The sequence below is a fragment of the Ranitomeya imitator genome, chromosome 4 (assembly GCF_032444005.1).
Source record: "Ranitomeya imitator isolate aRanImi1 chromosome 4, aRanImi1.pri, whole genome shotgun sequence".
Classification (NCBI taxonomy): domain Eukaryota; kingdom Metazoa; phylum Chordata; class Amphibia; order Anura; family Dendrobatidae; genus Ranitomeya; species Ranitomeya imitator.
Window position 1 is genome coordinate 295840394 of NC_091285.1, and position 21208 is coordinate 295861601.

The following is a 21208-nucleotide window of genomic DNA, read 5'->3' on the forward strand; positions in this document are numbered from 1 at the left end:
CTCAGTGTCAGATCACACTATCCGTCGTTGCATGAGCAAAAGAAGACTTCATGGGAGACGGCCAAGGAGGACACCATTGTTGAAAAAAAATCATAAAAAAGCCACACTGGAATTTGCCAAACTACATGTTGACAAGCCACAAAACTTCTGGGAGAATGTCGTATGGACAGTTGTGATAAAAATGGAACTTTGTGGCAAGGCACATCAGCTCTATGTTCACAGATGGAAAAATGAAGCATATCAAGAAAAGAACACTGTCCCCTACTGTGAAACATGGAGAAGGCTCTGTTAAGTTCTGGGGTTGCTTTGCTGGATCTGGCACAGGGTGTCTAGAATCTGTGCAGGGTACAATGAAATCTCAAGACTATCAAGGGATTCTAGAGAGAAATGCGCTGCCCAGTGTCAGAAAGCTTGGTCTCAGTTGCAGGTTATGGGTCTTGCAACAGGATAATGACCCAAAACACACAGCTAAAAACACCCAAGAATGGCTAAGATGAAAACACTGGACTATTCTGAAGTGGCCTTCTATGAGCCCTGACCTAAATCCTATTGAGCATCTTTGGAAAGAGCTGAAATAAGGCGTCTGGAAAAGGCAACCTTCAAACACGAGACAACTGGAGCAGTTTGCTCTTGAGGAGTGGGCCAAAATACCTGTCGAGAGGTGCAGATGTCTCATTGACAGTTATTGGAATCATTTGATTGCAGTAATTGCCTCAAAAGGCTTTGCAACAAAATATTAAGTTAAGGTTATCATCATTTATGTCCAGGCCTATTTCATGAGTTTGTTTTTTTTTTGTTTTGTTTTTTTAATTCTGTGGAAGCATGGTTGAAAAGCAATGTCTGACTTTCATTTGTTCATTTTCATAGATCTTTATTTATTATTACTTTTGCCAGACTCAAGTTATTTCTGTGACCATTGTGGGGTTTTCTACAATTAAACGAGGGGTACCAACAATTTTGACCACGTGTGTAAATGGAGCTACTCAATATTCAGATAACAGTTTCAAGGCTACAAGGAATTAGAAATACCACAGATTCAGAAGAATATTATGAATGCTAGCCTGTAGTCTCCCAGACTGCTAGCATGGACTGTTAGAGGGTGAATGAGCTTCATTTGAAGAGAAAGAACAAATTATTAAGAAACAATAGTAATATTTTGCAAAATAAATAAACGCACAAGGAAAACAATAGGGCAAAAAAAAAAGCTTAACATATACGGTGAACAACTGAATAACCACAGCAAACACAAGCCCGTGTGTAAACACAAGAAAAAAGCAGCAAAACAAACTACTTCTTCAACATGCTGCATAAGTCATTTCACAGCACAAAAACTTACAGTTGTCTTGCACTTTTATCCCAAAGAGAATCAGTATTTGTAAAGATAAACAGAAATCGAGAGAATTGACTGTTAGTGACAATAAAATATATATTTTTTTACTTATCCTGATAACACCCAAAGATGCGAAATGTCATAATACTTCTTTATAGGGGTCCTAATGCAAAACTCAATATTCTAGACAGACAGAATATTAACATTTACCTCTGGTTAGGTGAAAAATTGTAAGGGACATTTTTTGGTCCCTATACTCTATGCTACTACCAATGGCTTATAGCATGTCTTAACACACCTATTTTTGCATTGCAAATAAAGTAAGTTTATCCCTACACGTATTGTAAGCAAATCACTATTTTATAATCAAAGAGAGCCCCTTCGATGAAGAGTCACTGTGCCTATTCCAGAAAACACCGACACTTTAGGCTGATTGGCCTAAATAATCTCAAGCCAGCTCTAGCGGAGACCGACACACGAGCAGCTCACAGATGCTTCACTAGCACATGCACAAGAGGCCGCCGAGGATGGCTCTGACATTATATATCCTTACTAGTCATGAATGAGTGTACTCGTTGCTCGGGTTTTCCCGAGCACGCTCCGGTGACCTCCCAGTATTTATGACTGCTCGGAGATTTAGTTTTCATCGCGGCAGCTGAATGATTTACAGCTACTAGCCTGCTTGATTACATGTGGGGATTCCCTAGCAACAGGCAATCCCCACATGCACTCAGCGTGGCTAGTTGCTGTAAATCATTCAGCTGCCGCGACGAAAACTAAATCTCCGAGCACTAAAAAATACTAGGAGGTCACTCGGGTGTATTTATAGTGTGGGCACCAAGATTATTCATTGGAGAAGCTCCACTTTGATGACCACTAGTAAGTCATTTGCACAAAACGTGCATCGATAAAACTCCGTATGTTACAATGTGGATGCTAAAAATACAGATAGGGACAAGTTCCTATAAGGAATTTAGAGGAAAGTCACAAAAAGTGGAGCTCTGACCCCTATAAAGATTAAATTAACCAGAAAAAAGTCGTAGACAAAGATAGAGTAATAAAATTGTTACAAGTTTGTTTACATTATTATCAATATGGATATATGATACATGATCTCTGAACAACAATATTACTACCTAAATAATAATACTGCATGGAAATTTGATGCATACTTGCCATCATTTCCAAAGTTCTTAGTCTCAGGACATTGCTGATTTATTATTATAATACATACATACATATATACATATATATATATATATATATATATATATATATATATATATATATATATATATATATATGTTAGGACTGGCGGAACGCACCAAGACAGATGGTATAGATGCGTTCGCAGTCCGGGGTCCACCGTGCAGGTGAAAACCTGCTGCTAGCAATTAGCAGACTATATGGCGGTACACTAAAGTATACACGCGTGGGTTAACCTCACCCAGCGTGAAAGAAGCAATCCTGTTAAGGCACAGGACCGCAGTACCGCACCTTAAGCGCGAGCATGTAGTCAGCGAACTCAACCCCAACAGGAACTGAAGTCCGATTAGACCCTTGCTGGCACAACACCGCAACTGGGTGTGTAAGGAAACTGAAGAGCAATATTAAGGCACAAGAGTGCATGCAGTGCCACACTGACAAACGCCACTAACCACCCAGGCTTGGGTAAGGAAAGCACAGAGGAAGTGCACGGCGCCGTACTGGCGGTCACAGCAACTGGACGCTATAATGTGTGACTAGTGCTGTAGGATAAGTCGGGCGCTAGGTAGCAGCCATACACCTTCCGCGAACAGTCATTCAATAGGGTAGGGGTTTCCAAGGATGACTTGCACTCACAACATACACACATTAGCAATTGTAAGATAATACTAGCGCATGGCCGTGCGGTCATGCGCAGTTTATATAGCTGCAGCACAGGAAGTGGCCACAACACCTTTGCCCTTCCAAGACCTGCCAAGAGGATCAATGGAATGTGCTGCAGAGCCTGAGCACATGACCCTCGATCTCCAACGGGAGATCTTACCCTGGGCATGCTCAGTACGTGCAGACAAGGACTTAGGCCCAGAGAAGTCCGCTCGCTGCTGACCAGCACTGACTTTAATGGCAGAGACTGGAGAAGCAGCAGTAACTCTCAGAACAGAGTGAGAATGAGCAAGACGCTGGGACCGACGTCTTTGCTGAGCAGACTCCACTGCGGCTGGACAAGAATGGGAGACCGCAGCGGAGGTGGCTCGAGATTCCCCCTGTGCAGGAGCGGGAACTCGACCCCTAACATTACCCCCCCTCCTAGGGCCCCCCCCTCCTTGGGCCTCGCTACGTTCGAAGGCAGCAATGAGCTGCGGAGCCCGAATGTGCTCAGCAGGCTCCCAGGACCTATCCTCAGGGCCGTAACCCTTCCAGTCCACCCAAAAAAAATTTTTGCCGCGTACCACCTTGCACCCCAAGATAGCGTTCACCTCGAAATCGTCCGTAGACGAACCCGATGTCCCGGCAGATCACTCAGAAAACCGGGACATATATACGGGCTTAAGGAGGGACACATGAAAGGTATCGGTGATACCAAGGCGTGGAGGAAGAGCCAGACGGTAGACCACAGGATTAACCTGCTCGAGGACCTTGAATGGACCCAAGTAGCGAGGAGCAAATTTAGTGGACTCAACTCGCAGCCTGATGTTACGGGCGGAGAGCCACACCAAGTCGCCAGGAGCAAAGGTCGGGGCGCCGATGAGCATCGGCGGAGGACCTCATTCTCTCCTTAGAGGCCCGAATGGCAGCCTGAGTGCGGTCCCAAATATCCCGTGCCTCCACAGCCCAGTCTGCCACCCTGGAGTCTGCGGAAGACACGGGCATAGGCACAGGTACCCGTGGATGCTGACCATAGTTGAGGAGGAATGGGGTTTGTCCAGTGGAGTCGGCTACGGCGTTGTTCAGCGCAAACTCTGCCCATGATAGCAAGGATGCCCAGTCATCCTGCCTGGCTGAAACAAAATGTCGCAGGTATGTGACCAAGGTCTGGTTGGCCCTCTCTACCAACCCATTCGTCTCGGGATGATAAGCGGAAGAGAGATTCAACTCAATACTGAGAAGACGACACAGCTCTCTCCAGAACCGAGACGCAAACTGGGGACCCCGGTCACTGACAATTTTGTCAGGCATACCATGTAGGCGGAAGATGTGCTTAATGAACAACGCAGCCAAGGCCCGTGCAGAAGGTAACCGTGGTAGCGGCACCAAATGCACCATTTTCGAGAAATGATCGGTGATAACCCAAATGATGGTACAGCCGCGAGATTTGGGCAAACCCACGACAAAGTCCATCCCGACCATCTCCCAGGGCCTATCTGCCACCGGCAAGGGATAGAGCAACCCAGCTGGCCTTTGACGCAGAGATTTATTTTTGGCGCAGGAGACACACGCCAGAATATAATCCCTGACATCCCGGACCATATGCGGCCACCAGTACGTCCTCGCCAGTAGCTCAGATGTCCTCTTTGTCCCAAAGTGTCCACCCACTCTGGATGAATGAGCCCAAGAGAGAACCTCCGGTCGCAAATTAATGGGCACAAAAGTCTTGCCCGGAGGCACAGTCTCAAGCGAAACCGGCGCTACGGTTCTCAGGCTCTCAGAAGGAACAATAAGCCGAGGCTCCTCTTCCTCCTCTTCAGTTGACATAAGGGAGCGAGAGAGAGCATCAGCACGAATATTCTTCTCCCCGGCGAGGAAATGAAGAGAAAAGTGGAACCGGGAAAAGAACAAGGACCATCTGGCTTGGCGAGAATTTAGCCGCTGGGCTGTTTGTAAGTAGACCAAATTTTTGTGGTCAGTGTAAACCTGGAAGGGAAACCGCGCACCTTCCAGAAGATGTCTCCACTCAGGAAAGGCCAACTTCATTGCTAGCAGCTCCCTATCCCCGATGGAGTAGTTTCTCTCCGCTGGCGAGAAGGTCTTAGAGAAGAAGAAGCATGGATGCCTCCGACCTTGAGCATCCTTCTGATAGAGGACTGCTCCAGCACCAACGGATGAGGCATCCACCTCCATTAGGAATGGTTTATCCACATCGGGACGATGTAAGATGGGAGCGCTAGCAAAATGGGACTTAATAGAAGTGAAGGCCTTGGAGACCTCTTCCGACCACAATTTAGGATTCGCTCCCTTCTTGGTGAGGGCTACCAAGGGAGCTACCAGAGTTGAGAAGTGGGGAATGAACTGGCGGTAATAGTTAATGAACCCCATAAAGCGCTGCACCGCTTTAAGAGAATGGGGCTCTTGCCAGTCCATCACAGCCTGTAGTTTGGCAGGATCCATAGCCAATCCCTGGGCGGAGATGATATAGCCCAGGAACGGCAAAGACTCCTGCTCAAACATACACTTCTCCAACTTAGCGTAAAGAGAGTTTGCCCGTAGGAGGTCGAAGACTCTGCCAACATCTCTCCGGTGGGAGTCAATATCTGGAGAAAAGATGAGAATATCATCCAGATAGACTACAACTGAGGTGGAAAGCATATCCCGGAAGATGTCGTTGACAAAGTCTTGAAAAACGGCTGGGGCATTACAGAGCCCGAAGGGCATCACCAGATACTCATAGTGCCCATCTCTGGTGTTAAACGCCGTTTTCCATTCGTCCCCCTCACGGATGCGAATCAGGTTGTAAGCACCCCGCAGATCTAATTTAGTAAACACTCTAGCTCCCCGAAGCCTATCGAAGAGCTCGGATATCAAGGGCAAAGGATACTTGTTCTTAACGGTGATAGCGTTAAGACCCCTGTAGTCTATGCATGGACGTAGTTCCCCATTCTTCTTCTGCACGAAGAAGAACCCTGCCCCAGCAGGTGACACTGACTTCCTGATAAACCCTCTTGCCAGATTCTTTTGAATGTACTGAGACATGGCCTCCGTCTCCGGGAGAGATAATGGATAAACTCGACCCCGGGGAGGCTCCGCACCAGGCAAGAGATCGATAGTACAGTCATAGGGGCGATGGGGCGGAAGGGTCTCCACCGCCTTTTTGGAGAACACGTCTGCGTAAGACCAATATTGCTTGGGGAGAGAGGATAGATCTGCAGGTACCTCAGTAGTAGCAACCTGAACGCACTCTCGGTGACACCTACCCCCACATGATTCACCCCATCCCAGAATTCTGCCTGAGGACCACTCGATGTGAGGAGAGTGGTACCGTAGCCAAGGTATCCCCAAGAGAACCTCATCAATACCCTCAGGAATGATGAGCAGAGAAATAATCTCCTGATGGGATGGCGACACGGACAGAGTAACAGGGATGGTCTGATGTGTTATCTGTGCGGGGAGTGTCGACCCATTCACCACTCGTACCGTTACTGGTTGAGATAGCATAACCAGGGGTATTGCGTGACGTTGGGCGAAGGCAGAAGACATAAAATTGCCCTCCGCCCCAGAATCCACGCAGAGGTCTACCGAGTGGGAGGATGAGCCAAAGGTAATTGTCCCCTTAAAGGACAATTTGGAGGCAAACGTCGCAGTGTCTAGTGCACCTCCACCTACTACCACTAGACGCTGACGTTTCCTCGACCGCTGATGACATCTGGTGGCAAGATGTCCTGACTGTTGGCATACATGGCAACCCTGGAGTGCACGAGCGGTCTGGGACTTAGATCCCGCTCGTGACACCACCTTAGGTTCCAGGAACTCAGGAGCCTGGACTGGAGATTCCAAATGTTTGGCGAAGGTGGGAGCCAGCCGAAACCTCTGCCTACACTGGGCTTGCTCTAACCTCCGCTCGTGAAAACGGAGGTCAATGCGAGTAGATACTGTTATTAACTCTTCCAGTGTGGCGGGAATCTCCCTAGTAGACAGAGCATCCTTAACGTGGTCAGCCAGCCCCCTCCAAAATATAGGGATAAGGGCTTTATCCGACCACTCCAGCTCAGATGCTAGAGTGCGGAAATGGACGGCAAAAAGGCTGACCAAGGAAGAACCCTGAGTCAGTGCCAACAGTTGGAGCGCCGTGTCATGGGTGACATGAGGTCCTAGAAAGACCTGTTTCAGAGTGCTCAGGAATAACGGAGCACTCTGCACCACATGATCGCCACGCTCCCACAGCGGCGTAGCCCACTGCAACGCCCTGTCCGACAATAAGGAAATTATAAAGCCCACCTTAGCCCGCTCTGTAGGGAAACGAGAGGCCAGAAGCTCGAGATGTATTGAGCACTGACTCACGAAACCCCTACAGGACTTACTGTCACCAGAAAATTTCTCTGGTAGCGGGAGGCGAGATAGCGTCGGTACAGGGGCGGCAGTGGACAAGGTAGCTGCAGCCACACTTGCAGCCTGAACAGCGACAGCAGTAACATCCACAGCTGAGGTTGAACGCTCAAGAGCCGCCAACCTTCCCTCCAGCTTCTGGATGTACCGCTGTAAACGCTGGTCGTCCGCCATTTTACTAGCCAGACCCTGGCGCTAGTATTCTGTTAGGACTGGCGGAACGCACCAAGACAGATGGTATAGATGCGTTCGCAGTCCGGGGTCCACCGTGCAGGTGAAAACCTGCTGCTAGCAATTAGCAGACTACATGGCGGTACACTAAAGTATACACGCGTGGGTTAACCTCACCCAGCGTGAAAGAAGCAATCCTGTTAAGGCACAGGACCGCAGTACCGCACCTTAAGCGCGAGCAAGTAGTCAGCGAACTCAACCCCAACAGGAATTGAAGTCCGATTAGACCCTTGCTGGCACAACACCGCAACTGGGTGTGTAAGGAAACTGAAGAGCAATATTAAGGCACAAGAGTGCATGCAGTGCCGCACTGACGAACGCCACTAACCACCCAGGCTTGGGTAAGGAAAGCACAGAGGAAGTGCACGGCGCCGTACTGGCGGTCACAGCAACTGGACGCTATAATGTGTGACTAGTGCTGTAGGATAAGTCGGGCGCTAGGTAGCAGCCATACACCTTCCGCGAACAGTCATTCAATAGGGTAGGGGTATCCAAGGACGACTTGCACTCACAACATACACACATTAGCAATTGTAAGACAATACTAGCGCATGGCCGTGCGGTCATGCGCAGTTTATATAGCTGCAGCACAGGAAGTGGCCACAACACCTTTGCCCTTCCAAGACCTGCCAAGAGGACCAATGGAATGTGCTGCAGAGCCTGAGCACATGACCCTCGATCTCCAACGGGAGATCTTACCCTGGGCATGCTCAGTACGTGCAGACAAGGACTTAGGCCCAGAGAAGTCCGCTCGCTGCTGACCAGCACTGACTTTAATGGCAGAGACTGGAGAAGCAGCAGTAACTCTCAGAACAGAGTGAGAATGAGCAAGACGCTGGGACCGACGTCCTTGCTGAGCAGACTCCACTGCGGCTGGACAAGAATGGGAGACCGCAGCGGAGGTGGCTCGAGATTCCTCCTGTGCAGGAGCGGGAACTCGACCCCTAACATATATATATATATATATATATCTAGCCTAGATAAAAAATACATGTTTTCGAAGTAGTACTATTTTATTCACCTCTCAACTGTATACATTTAGTGCATCAATCAAAAATTAATTCTAGCCCTTTAGAAAAAAAAATGCTATCCTGTGCTACAAAACACTCCACAGCACCAATTACCATTTAGTTTCTTTTTTGAGTTTTCAAAAGAGATAATAATCATATGAGACCAAATTTAAAAGCCAATTTCATGGCGTTTTTACAGGGCAAGACATGATTTATGAGCAGGCGCATGATCCTGCAAAAACAAGATGTCTTTGGAAAGGTTTTTGCTTAAGTTCCAATCTTCACCTGACATAGTTAACTTTCCTTAATCACAATTTCAAAATGACATAACCTTTCTGCTAAAACATAGCACATGCACTTGTCAAAGTTAATACTTATTTCCATAGCAACAGGATTTATTTTTATCTGCTACAAATATTCAAGGCCCATTACTTATCAATATCTGGGTGTGTATGTGTGTGTGTGTGAAATAGATAGATATAAATGCAGGCCATGAAAGTTGCTCACAGAAGCACGAGCAACATATGGGCTGTTGTTGTCATGTTGGATGTCAACTTTTGGGACACTTTGAAAAAATACCTGTACCATTGATTTTGATGAAATGCACAGCTGTTAGTATACCTTGAATGAAAACGGGAAAAGTCTGGCTACTATAAAATTAGCCACCCCACACCATAAACCTAGGAGAAAGACCGGCGTGACATTTCCTCATCAAAGTCTCTTTGTGGCATTACCCACATGGTCTCCAGCCCAATCCCAAGCTTTAACTGAATCCAAAAAAAAGCATAGAGGAAGAAAACTGACCTCTATGCAATCCTCCATTGCCGTCTTGCTCTGTGCCATGAAAGCCGTTATGTGAGGTCAATGGAACACCTGTAGGCCAGGCCCAATGTTGCTTGTGCTACTGTGGGCAGCCTGTGTGTCCTAAACATACTACCATGGCCTACAGCAGGAGATCTCGATGATTTGGGTATCCAAGTGCATTCAGTGTGGGAACACATTCCTCAGACAACCATTAATAACCTCATTAATAGCAGGAATAGTTGTGTTTATAATAAGTATATTGAGATGCTAAAATGTAATTCCATTTTTGATCACCTGTATATCATTAACATGTCTACTATTTCTGTGATGTCCATAAATCTATGACGTCTTCTTGGTGTTGGAATTTCAATGATAAGGTATATACACACACATTGGGTAAAATAAGTATTGAACATGTCGCTAATTTTAGAAGTAAATATGTTTCTAAAGGTGCTATTGACATGAAAGTCTCAAGATTTGTCAGAGATTACATATTTAAAATAAGCTCTGGGGGCTCAGTTTTCTTGCAGACAAGGTCCTCCCCCATAGCCAGGAAGAGGTCATTTACATATAAGAAAAAGGAGCATTTCTCTGAAATTAAGCATCAGATCGCAGATATCAAGTTATCATTTTATTTGGTTTCCTATGACCAGAATGCCCACATAGACAGTTTAGGAGGGTAAATCCTATCAACAGATAGATAAGTATTGAACACATGAAGAAAGACCTCCATGAAAAGTCATGGAAAGTCATGACACCAGCTGAAATCTATCAGTAGTTAGAAAGCAACCTGTTACTTAGTGAAAAAAAATCAGCTGCTTTAACTGATGGCCTTAAAAATGGTGTTTCATTACCAAAACACCACACAAGTAACCTCTCATGATGTGTGAAACCAATGAGCTTTCTCAAGTGCTTTGCGACCTTATTGTTGCAAAACATACTGATGGCATTGGTTATAAAATAATTTCTAAACTACTAAAGGTTACAGTAATAACTGTTGGGGCCATAGTTCTTAAGTGGAAAGAACATAATTTCAGCATAAACCAGTCATGTCCATGTTCTAGACAGAGGAGTGAAAATAATTATCTTTAGACTTGTCCAAGAGCCAAGGATAACCTTAAGTCAGCAGGTACTATTGTTTCAAAGAAAATTATAAGTAATGCATTCAACCTCCATGGTCTGAATGCACATTCACCATGCAAGACTGCTGTACAAAAAGCATATTCAAGCCCATTTAAAGTTTTCTTAACACAATTTAAAAAAGCCTTAGAAATACTGGGAGAATGTAATTTGGTCTGATGAGACCAAAATTGAACTTTTTGGATGCCATAATACATGCCATGTTTTGAGGCCAAAAGGCACTGCATGTCCCAGCAAAAATACTATACCAACAGTAAAGTTTGGAGGAGGGAACATCATGGAGTGGAACTGTTTTTCAACATATGGCACTGGTAACATTAAATATAAGTGAAGGAAGGATAAATAGACAAATGTACAGAGACATTCTTGATAGAAATCTGCTGCCATCTATCAGAATGATGAAGATGAAACGAGGGTGGACATTTCAGTAAGACAATGATCCCAAATACACAACCAATGAAACTTTCAATTGGTTTCAGAGAAAGAAAATAAAGCTGCTAGAAAGGCCCAGCCAATCACCTGACCGGAATCCATTAGAAAATGTACATATGGAACTAAAGCTCAGAGTTCTTAGAAGGAGCCAACGGAGCCTTTAGGATCTGAAGAGTGTGTGGAAGAATGGATCAAGATAACACCTGAACAATGCTTGCGACTAGTGTTGAGCATTCCGATACCGCAAGTATCGGGTATCGGCCGATACTTGCGGTATCGGAATTCCGATACCGAGATCCGATACTTTTGTGGTATCGGGTATCGGTATCGGATACATAGAGATGTGTAAAATAAAGAATTTAAATAAAAAATATTGATATATTTACCTCTCCGGCGGCCCCTGGTGAGTCCGCGGGTAACCGGCAGGCTTCGTTGTTCAAAATCAGCGCTTTTAGGACCTGAGAAACACGTCCCGGCTTCTGATTGGTCGCGGGCCGCCCATGTGACCGCCACGCGACCAATCACAAGCCGCGACGTCACCGCAAGCTATTGACGCGCTCATTTTTAAAAATGAGCGCGTTAATGGCTTTGAAAGACATAGCGGCTTGTGATTGGTCGCGTGGCCGCGACCAATCACAAGCCGCTACGTCTTTGAAAGTCATTAACGCGCTCATTTTTCAAAAATGAGCGCGCTAATAGCTTGCGGTGACGTCGCGGCTTGTGATTGGTCGCGGCCACGCGACCAATCACAAGCCGCTATGTCTTTCAAAGCCATTAACGCGCTCATTTTTAAAAATGAGCGCGTCACTAGCTTGCGGTGACGTAGCGGCTTGTGATTGGTCGCGGCCACGCGACCAATCACAAGCCGCTATGTCTTTCAAAGCCATTAACGCGCTCATTTTTAAAAATGAGCGCGTCAATAGCTTGCGGTGACGTCGCGGCTTGTGATTGGTCGCGGCCACGCGACCAATCACAAGCCGCTATGTCTTTCAAAGCCATTAACGCGCTCATTTTTAAAAATGAGCGCGTCAATAGCTTGCGGTGACGTCGCGGCTTGTGATTGGTCGCGGCCGCGACCAATCACAACCCGCTACGTCTTTGAAAGCCATTAACGCGCTCATTTTTAAAAATGAGCGCGCTAATAGCTTGCGGTGACGTCGCGGCTTGTGATTGGTCGCATGGCGGTCACATGGGCGGCCCGCGACCAATCAGAAGCCGGGACGTGTTTCTCAGGTCCTAAAAGCGCTGATTTTGAACAAAGAAGCCTGCCGGTTACCCGCGCTGAGTTCAGGGGCCGCCGGAGAGGTAAATATATCAATATTTTTTATTTTTATTCTTTATTTTACACCTCCCTATGGATCCCAGGGCCTGAAGGAGAGTTTCCTCTCCTTCAGACCCTGGGAACCATGAGAATACCTTCCGATACTTGATGTCCCATTGACTTGTATTGGTATCGGATATCGGTATCGGCGATATCCGATATTTTTCGGGTATCGGCCGATACTATCCGATACCGATACTTTCAAGTATCGGACGGTATCGCTCAACACTACTTGCGACTAATTTCTCCATACAGGAGGTATCTTGAAGCTGTCACCACCAACAAAGGCTTTTGTACGAAGTATTAATCAAATTTCAGTAAGAGTGTTCAATACTTTTTCCTCGTGTCATTTCTCATTATTGCAGATAACTGAATTTATGGACATCTATGGTTTGATTTATTCGCCCGTGTGTATTGGAAGGGTTGTTACTGGCATCTGGTGAGAATTTCATGCCAATAGCAGCGCTAGATATGCATTTAGAAAATTGGTGTTGTGTTCAATACTTATTTCACCTTCCGAATAATATATATATATTTGAGGTTATATATATATATATATATATATATATATATATATATATATATATACATACACACACACAAGTCATGTCAGCCAGTCAATGAATTACAATCACAAATGGAGGTGAGCATGACTGCGGTTCATTTGTCAACGTGCTTCAAGGTTTCTAAACCTCTTTATTAGGACCAAAACACAATGACAAATTCATTGTTGCTTGGTCCTGATGTAGAGGTTTGGAAACCTTGAAACGAGTTGACAAACCGCATTCATGCTTCACCCCCGTGTGTGATCACATTTTTGCATCCTTGCGCAGCGCGGACTTTGAAATACTGTATTCCTCACTCACTACATTGTATATCCTTGGTGGTCCTGCTGCAGCCTTTACATGCTTCTATAGGTGTTGTGACTGTCACAACCCTATCAGGTGAGCATACCTACAATATCTTATACCACTTGGATATCAGATAAGACCCTATTTGCGCTTTTTGTCTCTCCTGCTTTACCATTTGTTTTTGGTCTTGTCAGTCACACTTTCACAGCTTGTGAGGCGTGTTTAAGGAATGGAAGGGAGGCTTATTCCAGGGGGATCAAAACCCGGAGACTACTAAGCCTCAATGATTTGCATGGTGCCAGAGTGTGTTAAAACTTGATAAGAAAATTATAAATCAATCGCTAAGGCACAGGACAAAGCTTATTAAAATGAAAAATTAGGGTGCTATAGAGTCATGGTGGCAGTGTAGGGGGATACAGCAGCTGGCAGGTTCCCTTGAAGAAATACGAAGTTTAGCTAAGCTGGTGCCTTTGAGGGTCCATGACACGCATATTGAGAGCTACAACAATCTTAAAAAGTCGGCTGATACTTACGGTCAAGTGGTACCTCCAGTCCTGTAATTACTTGGCACAAGACAATTACCAGAGATGCTCTGCTTGGGAATAATCTTTTTTTCTGCATTATTTTAAACTGTCTTAATCTACTCCTGCGGAGACAGAAGTCTTTCTCCTTAGCACAACAGATTCCTTCACAATCTGAATCCAAGTGTCATAAAGATAGAAGCTGAAACAGAAAAAACACATTCATATTTAATTATATGGAATGCAGCCTCAAAGAACACAGCCAAAAATTATGTACATCCCCCAAACAACACAAATATGTAAGAGAAGATAATAGGAGGCACTAGAGTTCAAGTCATCTTCCTTTCTGAAGAGACAATTTGCATAAAAGTGATTGAAATTAATTTCTTCTACAAACATAATGCAGAACATTAAGAAATAAACGTCAGTTCAATCACATGCATATACGGCGACTCAATAATGAATAGCTAACACCGGAGAAACAAGAGTCAAAAACTAGCCAGAAAAATCATAGAAACATATTTATTGAAAAGTCAATTATCACCATAAAACATCATATATAGTAGAAAATCATGTTAGAAACAATGAATAGTGACTATATCCATACGTGCAACCAAAATTACAGGTTCACAAGACGGGACAATAGTGAACTAAGTATTGCGGTAGTGAATACCTGTAGTCCCTGCATGTGTGCAATTAAAGCTGATGCGTAGCAGCTAAAGTAGATGTTGCAATAGCACAATCGCGCTAACCATATCCCGCATCACAAGCAAAGCACCCCGCAACATATAGAGAATTAGTACAAAGGTAAAAGGGTTAATTACCCATAAGTGTCCATAGTACCCGTCTGGATCCTGGATTTACTACCGTAGTAAATCCAGGATCCAGATGGGTACAGAATCGGGCAGATTATGCAAATCACACTCCATAGTGTTCTCTGATCCTGTCGAATGCATAAAGAGAAGATGGAGAACCATATTTTTCAATCTTCTCATTGAGTCAGTGAGTGGAAATCCGACTCCACTCAGATGCAGTACGATGATTTCCCACGCTCATTGACTTGGACGGCCGAGCGTGATCTGAATATCAGATCAAACTCGGACATGAAGTAAATTTGTCCTTGGACTGGCTCTGTCCGGAAAAGATCGGACATGTGAGCGACCCCACATAATACCATTGCTCTGAGTGCGATCAGATGTGTTGTCAGATCGCACTTGGATTGATAATACGGTCTTGTGCCATTGGCCTTAGGCATAGTGCATAGAGCATAGTCCTCAATGGCTACTCATATTGTCACCACACAGCGATCTGCTGCCATTCCCAATCACAACATGCACTACTTTATAGACATTTCTCTACTATACAACCATAGCTCATCCAGGGGAACACAAGAAGCAAAGATAATTAACAATTGAGTGGAAGCTTATGCTAAATAGTAATATGGGAGCTACATGCTGTAATGATATAACTTACACGGCATAAATGCAATTTTGCATGAAATGTATTTAAATGTAAAGAAACTATTAATAGATCCTTCTAGTACTTGAGGAGGAGCCATTATCTGAAAAAAATTGTAAGGAACTACGTTCAGGTAATGCTTAAAGTGATTGTTTTCATGGAAAATCCCTTTGGTTAGGGCACTTACACATGAGCGCATTTGCTGTCTGAGTGCGATCTGAAAAAAACTCATACCAGTGTTGGTTTACGGGGCGGTGCACATCTGATTTTTTGCTTCAGACAGACTGCCCAAGGAAAAATTTGCTGCATGCCTGGATTTGATCCGATATTTGGATCACACTGTACTCACTCTGATCACACTCTGATTAGAGTTTGATCAGAGTGTTATTTGCATAATCGGCTCAATTCTCTCAGAGAATATAAGGCCTTCTGCACCTGCCCTTAGAATCGCCCTGAAAATAAGGTCATCAGATGACGGTCCGCTGCCAAAGCTCATTGATAATCTGAAGGGGAGCAAATATTTCAATTCTCTGCAGCACATAACATCATTTCCTTTGCAAACTATAGGTTCTCCAGCAAAGCACGGATCTGCTTCTTCCTCCATATAGACAGATGCTCTTAGTAGTCCCTCTCTGCATTATGGAAGCCCTGGACGAGGGACTCTCCTATATTACCTAACAATACAATTCGAGGGCATTTGTAAATTGGTTTCCCAAAGCAGACAAGCTCTATATTTTCCTGCGACTGCAGCTTACCTGTCTTAGCTGTATTGTCTTTCAATGTCTGAATTCTACATCCACCTGCATACTTTATTATCCCTTACTGCACAACTACACAATATTCAATCTAACAGCACAATTACACATTACTAAGAAATACAAGTTATCACATAATTGCCAAAAATGTACTGAGAACACAGCTGTAAGGGAAGAAAATACAACAAAGTGTTCAGCACTGGTGATGAGCGAACCTGCTCGGATAACATCCCAGTATCTTGGGCGTGCTCGTATATTATGTGATAGCCTGTTTGTTAGGGGATCCCCACACATGTTGAGATTGTCTAACAGCCGCAAACCATGCAGCCTCAGTGACGTGAACATAATATACGAGCAAGCCCACGATACTGGGAGAATGCCCGAGCATCCTCGAATAAGACATTTTCAGAGCACATTCGCACTATTCAGCACCTTTATAAGGTTTCCTCTTCATACGTCTGTGCACATTGCCTGCTTTACCGCCTTCTGATTCTATCTCTCCTGAGCAATGTGCTTGTGTGCAACTGCACTTCAGTCCCCTAGTTACACTAGTGACCATCTGTTAAAAGACAGAAGCATTGGCTGAATTCTGACTGCATATGATGTTGAAAGTACAAGAAATTGCATAATACAGTCAGCTACAGAAAATTTCTGTAATAACGGTGTCTGCTCCAGTCACAACCAATGTAGCATTGACTTCCAAAGTAAGAGACTTATTAAGACCCTGATTCAAAGTATTTTAACCAGAAATATGACGTAAAATATTTTGATAACCCACAAAATGCACATCTCAATGTTGCACAAAAATGTTGTGACTTTTGTCATTTTCTTCCAAGTTTTGCTCAGCTCTGCCACAACGGACAGACCTTGGGTGGGATGGGGCGGAATGGTTTGTGACACCATAACTCATCAAATTCACTATGAGCTGTGGCGTACCTTACTCGAGAAATCTTACTCCAGTCCCTGACCTTTTCAGACGTGCCAGATTCATTAAGATGCATGTAACTCTTAATGAATCAGGAGCATCTGGCTCCAACACGGCTTCTCAACAAGATCGGCATTGTTCACATCAGTCTTGTTGAATTGAAGCCGATGACTTTGGAGAAAACAATTCTCTAAATAAGATAGATGAAAGGATTTTTAACTCCTCTTTGTCAAGACTATTAGTTTATTTTTTCCTTCTCTTCTTCGAAAAGCCATAACTTTTTTGATTATTTTTAAAACTTTATTGAAAGATTCCACAGGATAGAAGTTACAAACATATAATATCATAGTATAAGGTCAGCATGATTCAAACAACTTTTTTGATTCTTCACTAACATTGTATAATGAACTAAAAATTCCAAATAGTATGAAATGATGAAAGAAACATACAATTCTGTCAAGGTTTATTTCGTTTTTATGGTGTTAATTGTGCCATAAAAATGACTTGGAAGTATTATTATCTAGACTGGAAAATAAAGGAAATTCCAAATTTATGTTTTTGTTTTTTTTTCACATCAATGGATGGATCAATCGATGAGAGTTTGCTTTTTTGCACACCAAGCTGTAGATTTTATTGATAACATTTTTGGTGTACATATAACATTTTGATTGCCTGTTCTGAATTTTGGGGGAAGTGTTATGACTGAAATAAAAAAAAAACTACTCTGATAGTTTTTTTGTGTCTAACGTGCAGTTAAAATAATTTTACATTTTCTAGATCTGATGTCTATGAAGATGAGGATACCAAATATGTTTTTTTCTTTAGTTTTGAATTTGGGAAAAGTATGATTTTTTTTTACCTTATTCTTTTTAGGAGATTTGAATCTGCAATTACATGATTGCTTTTATTGTATACTGCAATAGAGCACAGTAACGAATATATGGTAGCTAAATTGATGATTTCAATTTTAAGGGATATCATGGTAACTATTGAATTTGATCCTAAACACAAGTTACATGGCTCCTTGCCAGTGTCCAAAAACATTAATAGAATTCACTCTGTGTTTACCCAGCCCCTTGCCCTATTGCGAAGGCAGGATCCAATGACATTTTAATGTCTACGGTGAAGATTTTCCCAGACATAAATATCAGTGACCACTTTCCTTCATGAAGACTCATTTGTAAAGAATTGTGGAAATCTTTTTTTAATAGCTAACTTTTTAAATTTAATTTACTTTTTATTCAAAATAGCGCCAATTTCATTCATGGACTACCTGCCATGGCAGCTCAACTCTGCCTCTGCCTAAGCCTGTGAGCTGGAGCACCAATGTTCACCGGCTCCACAACTAATTGAATGATGGCCTGTCAAACAGATTGTTGTCTTCTCAATACTTAAATTGCAAGACTAATATGGAAAAGTTGTGTAATTATAAAAATATCATTGATAATGAATAAACAGATGTCTTGAAAATTGTGCTTCTATTTTTTCACTGTTTGCATATCATTATCAGATTTATCAAGCCTGTGATATGCATAATTCCACAACTTTGCCTTCTTGATGTTGTAATTTCAATGTTGATAAGTATATATAACAACCTTTACTAATAAACCTGAAAGTTGATTAAAGCACAAAGAACTATTCACCTCAAATATTTTGTTACTGTAGGTTTATGAACCTTACATCTTGAAAGTATTATTTACTTTATATATTAATTTATTTAGCTATTCTAACTTCAATTACATTTTCATTTTCAATCCATTCATCCAATCTCATAAAAGAAGTTAAGCCAAGCAGTATATTTCATGACCTAATTTATGAACTTCAGGCCAAAGTGCTTTGAGCCTAATGCATTTTTAGCCCCTAAGCTAAACTCTGAAATGTTATATATAGACAATGTTTAATGTGAATCCTAAAAGCTTTATCTATTCACTTGGAGCTCTAAGCAAGTAGTATACAATAAACCAGTAGCATCGATATAAGCATTTCTAAATGATAAATTCTGGTAATCGGGTCACAGTTGCAACAAGGAATGTGTCCCATTTGCCACAACTTGTAAATCTTCAACACTGGAGGTGCCCTCTCTACAGTAATCCAGAAGCCATTTGCACAAGTTCCAATGCATGACAATGAAAACTGTATGTGAAAACCTAGTTATGTCCCGAGTTACAAGTTAGAAAAACTGAAATTGATTGGGAGACATTTCTGAAGCTAATACGGCAGTATTATGGATGTTCTGCACCAAAAAAAATTCTAACATGGCTTAAATCAGATGTGTTTTAGGCAACTTTCCCAACTCGTCTGACAAGAAAGCATGTTTTAGGGTAAACAGGTATGGCTGCACAGGCAAAGGAATGTGGGGGAATATGCACCAAAATTTTGCCACAAATTTCTGGCGTAAAGTAAACCAACTAACTTGTGGTGTAATGTTTGACTGAACAGCCTACAGATGTGCCAAATTTATTACACAGCATAAACCACTACTTTTTAAATGATGGCTTATCCTCAGTATAGGCCATCAAACTCAGATCAGTGGGGCTGCGACACATGGCACCTACACCCTATCACCACCACTTCTGCTGGCCAGATGTTCTAGAATAGGGGGTGAATATGAAGTACGGTGTAGCGGCCACTATAGTTTGTTAGAGCTGCTTTGTTTCGGCAGTATCCAACAGCTTTCGGCTGCTGATGGTCACAGCTGATTGGCTGGAAGTTTTTGGATACTGCCAGATAAGAACAGCTCCATCATTATTATAGTGGCCATGGCTGGGTACGGCAAATCCACCATCTAATCATTTGAATGGGGGGGGATCTACAATACTCGGCCTCTATAATCTTAAGAGTGCACCTACTGTGTTCAGGCAGCATCAGAGACCTTACCGTCTCCGGCAATAACAGCTGATCGGCTGGGGTACCAGGTGTCAAATCACCATTGATCAAATATTGATCTATCCCAATGATATGTCATAGGCTTATCTGTTATGAACAGGAAATTCAGAACCACAATGGACCTTGAAGTCTAGAGCACACAAAGTGACCTGACATTTACCAAAAACACAGGACGAGCTCTGAGACGTGGAAACTCTGCTGACCGCAATCCCTAATCCTATCACACCACACTAGAGGTAGCCGTGGATTGCGCCTAACGCTCCCTATGCAACTCGGCACAGCCTGAGAAACTAACTAGCCCTGAAGATAGAAAAATAAGCCTACCTTGCCTCAGAGAAATTCCCCAAAGGAAAAGGCAGCCCCCCACATATAATGACTGTGAGTAAAGATGAAAATACAAACACAGAGATGAAATAGATTTAGCAAAGTGAGGCCCGACTTACTGAATAGACCGAGGATAGGAAAGAGAGCTTTGCGGTCAACACAAAAACCTACAAACAAAGCCCAGGAACTTCTGCAGACTCTTCAGGGATGGTGGCTGAGTCCAATCATAAATGGCCTGAACTTTAACAGGGTCCATCTCGATAGTAGAAGGAGAAAAAATGAACCCCAAAAAAGAAACCTTCTGAACAACAAAAAGACACTTTGAGCCCTTCACAAACAAAGAATTAGCACGCAGGACCTGGAACACCATTCTGACCTGCTTCACATGAGACTCCCAATCATCCGAGAAGACCAAAATATCATCCAAGTATACAATCAGGAATTTATCCAGGTACTCTCGGAAGATGTCATGCATAAAGGACTGAAACACTGATGGAGCATTAGAAAGCCCGAATGGCATAACCAGGTACTCAAAATGGCCTTCGGGCGTATTAAATGCTGTTTTCCATTCATCGCCCCGTTTAATACGCACAAGATTATACGCACCACGAAGATCTATCTTGGTGAACCAACTAGCCCCCTTAATCCGAGCAAACAAATCAGACAGCAGCGGCAAGGGGTACTGAAATTTGACTGTAATTTTATTTAGAAGGCGGTAATCAATACAAGGTCTCAGCGAACCATCCTTCTTGGCCACAAAAAAGAACCCCGCTCCCAATGGCGACGATGACGGGCGAATATGACCCTTCTCCAAAGACTCCTTCACGTAACTCCGCATAGCGGCGTGCTCAGGTACAGATAAATTAAACAGTCGACCCTTAGGAAACTTACTACCAGGAATCAAATCAATAGCACAATCACAATCCCTATGCGGAGGTAGGGCATTGGACTTGGGCTCATCGAATACATCCCGGTAA

The 21208-nt window shown here is 43.5% G+C and overlaps 1 protein-coding gene across 19 annotated transcripts in view; it reads right to left on the reverse strand.

The window, feature by feature from the left end:
- NRCAM (neuronal cell adhesion molecule) overlaps positions 1-21208 on the reverse strand; it is a 377012-nt gene that overhangs the window by 136529 nt on the left and 219275 nt on the right. For all 19 annotated transcript variants that reach the window (XM_069764776.1, XM_069764771.1, XM_069764766.1 and 16 more), the window contains exon 2: positions 13896-14085. In XM_069764776.1, coding sequence (XP_069620877.1) covers positions 13896-13983 — 88 coding nt within the window. In that variant the 5' untranslated portion in view covers positions 13984-14085. The remainder of the gene's footprint in view (positions 1-13895; positions 14086-21208) is intronic.